This window comes from Myotis brandtii, unplaced genomic scaffold (genome assembly GCF_000412655.1).
Source record: "Myotis brandtii unplaced genomic scaffold, ASM41265v1 scaffold1533, whole genome shotgun sequence".
NCBI lineage: Eukaryota > Metazoa > Chordata > Mammalia > Chiroptera > Vespertilionidae > Myotis > Myotis brandtii.
This window is the reverse complement of record NW_005355554.1, coordinates 205,779-212,923: the sequence shown is the minus strand read 5'-3', so window position 1 is coordinate 212,923 and position 7,145 is coordinate 205,779. Positions and strand designations below refer to the sequence as shown.

The 7,145-nt window shown below is 38.5% G+C and overlaps 1 protein-coding gene across 5 annotated transcripts in view; it reads left to right on the top strand.

Moving 5' to 3' along the window:
- Positions 1 to 2,358: 2,358 nt before the first annotated feature.
- LOC102254463 (GTPase IMAP family member 1) overlaps positions 2,359 to 7,145 on the top strand; it is an 11,978-nt gene continuing 7,191 nt past the window's right edge. The window contains exons 1-2 of one of the 5 annotated variants that reach the window (XM_014535871.1): positions 2,359 to 2,462; positions 3,188 to 3,210. In XM_014535871.1, coding sequence (XP_014391357.1) covers positions 3,196 to 3,210 — 15 coding nt within the window. In that variant the 5' untranslated portion in view covers positions 2,359 to 2,462; positions 3,188 to 3,195. Of the gene's footprint in view, positions 2,568 to 3,172; positions 3,211 to 7,145 lie in introns of all 5 variants that reach the window. The other 4 variants (XM_005861533.2, XM_014535870.1, XM_005861534.2 and 1 more) reach the window with 4 other exon arrangements.

Below are 7,145 nucleotides of genomic sequence, written 5' to 3'. Positions count from 1 at the left end.
ATATATTTTTAATCAATAAAAAAGGAAAAATTCCCGTTCCTATTTTGACTCAGTAACCTCACATCCTGGATTTTTTTTTCCCCTGAAAAAATAGCATGGACATGCACATTTAACTGCAAGATTATCAGCCTGCTATTTAGAAAAGCAAAAAAAAAAAAAGTTTAATCACCTAAATGTCACAAGAGGATTTTTATCAATTTATGGTATATCCATTCAGTGAAATGCTGCATAGCCATTAAAAAGATATAAAAGAAATGTGTCAAATAGAGATAATACAATATTTACAGTATTCCATTTCTGTAAAAAGAAGTTTTATATACAACAAAGTCTAGGAAGAATATTAACAATGGACATCTCTGGCAGTGTGGTATTATGAAATGTTTTGTTTCTTCTCATTTTCTAAATTTTTCTGTCATAAATAGGAAAGTACCTGAATCAGGAAAACATTTATAAAATCATTTACACAGGAGTCCATTTATATGAACTTTAAAAAACAGGCAAAACATCTATGGTTAAAGAAGTCAGAATAGTGGCTCTCTGCAGGACTACTCATGGAGAAGACATGGGAGGGGACTTTCTGGGGTGATGAAGCATTCTGCATCTTGGTTTTGGGGTACACAGGTAAAATTGTATCAAGCCCTCTGGCTGGTGTTGCTCCATGGTTAGGGTCTTGGGTTTGATTCCCAGTCAAGGGGACATACCTGGGTTTCAGGTTCGCTCCCACCCCTGGTGGGGGTGTGTACGGGAGGCAACCAGTTGATGTTTCTCTCTCTCTCTGCCCCTCCCCTCCCATTCTCCCTCCCTCCCACTCTCTCTGTAAAATAATGGAAAAAATATCCTCTGGTGAGGATTGACAAAAAAACAACAACTTTTTATCAAGCTGTAGATTTAAGATCTGGACATTTTACTGTGTGTAAATGATCTGTTTTAAAAGAAAATATACCCACAAGAGAAAGAGGAAACAGGTGACTTCACAGAACAATTTTAAGGTAAAAAAGAGAAGTCTGTGACAAGACCTTGGTTTTCTCAGGAAGTAGGCTGTTGTAGTAACCAGGCTGGTGTAAAAGGATGCAGGTGGCTCGGACCTGAGGGGGGGGGGGGCGCGGGGGGGCGGGGGGGGGGCCCCCCCCCCCAACTGCACAAATTTTTGTGCACCGGGCCTCTAGTAAAAGTATAATATTAGATTGGACATCATTCCAGAGGTCCTTCCTGATGATGCCAGAGCCAGAGGGAAGCCCAGGTCCCAGGTGCCTGCCATTGGCTGGAGGGAAGCCCGGGTCCTGGGTGCCAGAAGGAACCCAGTACTGGCAGCTGGGGAAGGAAGGCCTACTCTTGCATGAATTTTGTGCATAAGGCCTCTAGCAGTTAATAATCCTGTATTATGTAGTTGAAAGTTGCTAAGAGAATAGATCATAAATGTTCTCACCACAGAAAACTTATAGTAAATATGGGACCTGATACAGGTGTTAGCAAATGCTAAGGTGGTGATTATTTTTTCTAATATATAAATGTGTCAAATCAACATGTCAAATACTTTAAACTTACACAATGTTACATGTCAATCATATCTCAAGAAAGCTGGGGGGAAACTAGGTGGAGTTAGTGGGAGTTGGATTCTTCACTAGAGATAAGGAGCTGGCACGAATGGGTGAAATTAAACCCCAGCCCCTTAGCTTCACACTAAGTGAAACCCCTCACTATATATGGGAAAAGTCAACTCAGAGAGTGTGAGTGAGTTAGGCATGGTCACATCCTTGTTAATGACCTAACCAGGTCAGGCCCCCTATCAGCATAATCCTGTTGTAGCCCCCTTCCCTCCCTCCACACAGTTACTGGCTATTTTCCCCACCTTTCTCATGACCCTCTGGTGGGAGAGACCTACAGAGATGCCTAGAGTAAGCCCTGAAGGAAAGTGTTCATCCTCTCCCTGTTCTCCCATTTTTAATAGTGAAAAGGCCTTCCTTTCCTTTGAGAACCAGGAGACTTTGCAGATGATTCCTGGCACCAGGACCACCTTCATGGCACTCTCCCAGGGAAGGAGGCTCTCAAGAGTCCATTTTATAGGAAAAGACCTAAAAGGCAAACGCGGTTAAGATTCGTGATCAAGGCTAGAAGTGAAAACAGGCCTCACAAACCTAAAATGCTCTTCTCCCCTGAGGTTATAGCCCCTGAGGGGACAAGTGCTGGTGTCACAGGGACCTTCTGAGAACATCACTGCAGTCCAAAGCCATGTTTCCCAGTGGACATTTCCCATCCCACTGCCTCACTGGTGAATGTTCCTGTCTCTTTAAGTTGTCACCCTTGGGCCCCCCTCCCTGGGCTTCCTGCCTCTGAGTTCTGAGAGGCAGGACACTTCCCCATGTGCTGGCAGGAAGAGCCTGCTGCACTCACAACTGGAGGACAGCAGTAGGTCAGGGCCTTCTGTGCCAGTCTCAGAGCCTGTCACTGATTCTGCAGGAAAGGTGAGCGCCAACAGGGGAAGGGAGTGGGCCAGGGAATAGGAGCTGTGAGGACCTGGAAGAATTCAGTGCCTCCAAGAAGCTCGCCGAGTGAGCACCTCCATTCTAGTAGGTACCAGGAAGGGCAGTGGGATCTACTAGTAGAAAGAGTAACTCCACACTCCTGGGTGTGTAAGGATGCCTGAGTTTCACACACAGCAGCTTGAGGAGAAGTGGCAACCATCTCCTGCAGCCTGGATGCCCACTCTCTTGCTCAGACTAAGCCCTCTCCCAACCTACTCCCCTAACAAGGAAGAAAGGGGTCTGCTCACTCTCCTGTAGGAGCCAAAACATGCTTTAGAAGACAGCAAAGACTCCCCACCTGCATATCCGACAAGACAAAGAGATTTCTTTCTTTTTCTTTTATTTTTATCTTTATTGTTAGAAGTATTACATATGTCCTCTTTACTTCCCCAATGACCTCTTCTAGCCCACCCCTGCACTCCACCTCAGGCCTTCACCACCCTGTTGTCTGTGTCCATAGGTTATGCGTATAGGCATACAAGTTGTTTGGTTGATCTCTTCCCATCCATCCACCCTCCCCCACCTTCCCTCTGAGGTTCAACAGTCTGTTCCACCTTTCTATGTATCTGGAAATATTTTATTCATTAGATTCCACATATAAGTGAGATCAAGTGATACTTATCTTTCTCTGACTGGCTTATTTCCCTTAGCATAATACTTTCCAGGTCCATCCATGCTGTTGCAACAGGTAAGAGTTCTTTCTATTTTATAACTGCATAGTAATATATTGTGTACTAGTAAATGTACCACAGTTTTTTAGCCACTCATCTTCTGATGGGCAGTTGGGCTATTTCCAGATCTTAGCTATTGTAAGTTAAACTGCTATGAACATAGGGGTGCATATATTCTTTCTGATTGGTGTCTCTGGTCTCTTAGGATATATTCCTAGAAGTGAGATCACTGGGTCAAATGGGAGTTCAATTTTTAATATTTTGAGGAAACGCCATACTGTTTGCCACGGTGGCTGCACAGTTTGCATTCCCACTAGAAGTGGACAAGGATTCCCTTTTCTCCACATCCTTGCCAGCACTTGTTGTTTGTTGATTTGTTGATGATAACCATTCTGACATGTGTGAGGTGATAGCTCATTGTCGTATTGATTTGCTTCTCTTGGATGATTAGTGACTTTGAGCATTTTTTCATATATCTCTTAGCTATCTGTAGAGATGTGTCTGTTTAGGTTCTTTGCCCATTTTTTAATTGGATTCTTGGTCTTCCTTTTGTTAAGTTGTATGAGATTCTTATATATTTTGGAGATTAACCCCTTATCAAATGTATTATTAGAAAATCTGTTCCCCATGAACTGGGCTCTTTTGTCATTTTGTTGATGGCTTCTTTTGCTGTGCAGAAGCTTTTTATTTTGACATAGTCCATTTGTTTATTTTCTTCTTAATTTCCATTGTCCTAAGAGATGTATTGGTAAACAAATTGCTATCATAGATATCTGAGATTGCTGCCTATGGTTTCTTCTGAGGTTTTTATGGTTTTACCTCTCACATTTACGTCTTTTATCCATTTTGAGTTTATTCTTGAGTATGGTGTAAATTGGTGGTCTAGTTTCATTTTTTGTATGTATCAATCCAATTTTCCCAATACCATTTACTGAAGAGACTATCTTTACTCCATTGTATGCTCTTGCCTCCTTTTTCAAATATTAATTGAGCATAGTGGCTTGGACCAATTTCTGGGATCTCTGTTCTGTTCCATTGGTCTATATGTCTGTTCTTGTGCCAGCTCCAGGCTGTCATGAGCACAGTGGCTTTGTAGTATAACTTGATATCTGGTATTGTGACTCCTCCAACTTTGTTGTTCTTTCTCAAGATGGCTGTGCTATTCAGGGGTATTTTTTTATTTTCATATAATGGTAAATTCTATGGGTGTTTGTTCTAGATCTGTAAAATATGTCATTTGTATTTTAATAGGGATTGCATTGAATCTATAAATTGCTTTGGATAGTATAGACATTTTAATTATGTTGATTCTACCAATCCATGAGCATAGTATATTCTTCCACTTGTTTATATCTTCCTCTATCTCTTTTTTCAATGTCCTATAGTTTTCTGAGTATAGGTCTTTTACCACCTTGGTTAAATTTTTCCTAAGTATCTTAAATTTTTTCTTGCAATGGTAAAAGGGATTGCTTTTTTAGTTTCTCTTTCTGAGAGCTCCATATTGTTGTATAAAAACGGCATCAATTTCTGCATTAATTTTGTATGCTTGTTATGTTGCTGAATTCATTTATTAAATCTAGAAGTGTGTTTATGGAGTCTTTAGGGTTTTCTATGTACAATATCATGTCATTTGCAAATAATGATAGTTTGACTTTCTCCATTCCAATTTGGATGTCTCTTACTTGTTCTTGTCTGATCACTATAGCTAAGACTTCTGGTACTATGTTGAAGAAGAGTAGTGAAAGTGAGCACCCCTGTCTTGTTCCTTTTTAATTTTTGTTTTATTTTATTTTTTTCCCATTGAGTATGATGTTGGCTGCAGGTTTGTGATATCTGGTTTTTATTATATTAAGGTATGATCCCTCTATTCCCATTTTGCTGAGAGTTTTTATTTTAAAAATGTTGAATTTTATCGAATTCTCTTTCTGCATCAATTGATATGATCATGTGCTTTTTGTCTTGTAATCTGTTTATGTGATGTATCACAGTTATTGATTTGTGAATACTGTACTAGCCTTACATCCCTGGAATAAATCTTTTTAATGTGTTGCTGGATCTGATTTGATAATATTTAATTGAGGATTTTAGCATCTCTGTTCATCAGGGATATAATTCTATATCCTATAATTCTCTTTCTTTGCAATGTCTTTGTCTGGTTTTGGAATTAGGATAATACTGTCTCATAGAAAGAGCTTGGAAGTGCTCCTGTCTCTTGAATTTTTTGGAATAATTTGAGGAGGATAGGTATTATTTTTTATCGAATTCTCTTTCTGCATCAATTGATATGATCATGTGCTTTTTGTCTTGTAATCTGTTTATGTGATGTATCACAGTTATTGATTTGTGAATACTGTACTAGCCTTACATCCCTGGAATAAATCTTTTTAATGTGTTGCTGGATCTGATTTGATAATATTTAATTGAGGATTTTAGCATCTCTGTTCATCAGGGATATAATTCTATATCCTATAATTCTCTTTCTTTGCAATGTCTTTGTCTGGTTTTGGAATTAGGATAATACTGTCTCATAGAAAGAGCTTGGAAGTGCTCCTGTCTCTTGAATTTTTTGGAATAATTTGAGGAGGATAGGTATTATTTCTTCTTTGAATGTTTGGTAAAACTCCCCTGTGAAGTCCAGTCTGGACCAGGGCTTTTGTTTTCTGGAAGGTGTTTTTTTTTAATTATTACTGATTCAATTTCATCAGTAGTTATCACACTATTCAGGTTTTCTGATTCTTCCTGATTGATTTTTGGAATATTGTCCTTTTCTAAGAATATGTCCCTTTCATCCAGGTTTCCCAGTCATTCATAGTAATTTTTTTTTATGATCCTTTGTATTTCTGTGGTGTCAGTTGTTTCTTTGCCCCTTTCATTTCTGACTTTGTTTGAGTCCTCTCTTTTTGTTTCCTGGTGAGTCTGGCTAGAACTTCATCAATCTTGTTTATTCTTTCAATAAACTAGCTCTTGGTTTTATTGATCTTTTGTATTATTTTGTTTTGTTTTGGTTTGGTTTTTTGGTCTCTATGTCATCTATTTCTGCTCTGATCTTTATTATTTTCTCCCTTCTACTTACTCTGGTTTTTTCTTGTTGTTCTCTTTCTAATTATTTAAGTTGTTGGGTTAGATAGCTTATTAGAAGTTTTCCTTATTTTTTGAGGAGGCCTGTAGTGCTATGAACTTTCCTCTCAGGACTGCTTTTGCTGAGTCCCATACATTTGGGGTTGTTGTATGTTCATTTTCATTTGTTTCCAGGATGTCTTTTATTTCTTCTTTTATTTCTACTTGATGATCTCTTTGGTAAACTATTCATTTTTTAACAGCATGCTATTTAGACTCCATGTGTTTGAATGTTTTTTAGTGTTTTTATTATAGCTGATTTCTAATTTTATGACACTGTGATCTGAGAAGATGCTTGACATGATTTTAATCTTGAATTTGTAGAAATTTAGCTTGTGTCCAAACATGTGGTCTATCATTGAAAATGTCCCATGTGCACTTAAGAAGAATGTATATTCTGTAGCTTTGGTGAAATGTTCTGAAAAGTCAATTAATTCCATCTGAACTAGTGTGTCATTTAGGTTTGCTGTTTCCTTGTTGATTTTTTTACTAGAAGATCAATAAAGTGTTTGGAGTATTAAAGTCCCCTACTATGATTGTATTGCTGTCTCTCTCTCCTTTTAAGTCCTCCAGAAGTTTTATTATATATTTAGGTGCTCCTATATTGGGTTCATATATATTTATCAGAGTTATATCCTCTTGTTGTATATAGCCCTTTAGTATTATGAAGTGGCCTTCCCTAGCTCTTGTTATGGCCTTCACTCTGAAGTCTATTTTGTCTGATATGAGTATTGCTACCCCAAATTTATATTTTTTTCCATTGGCCTGGAAAATTTTTTTCCTTTCCTTCATTTTCAGTCTGTGTGAGTCATTTGTTCTGAGGTAGGTCTCTTGT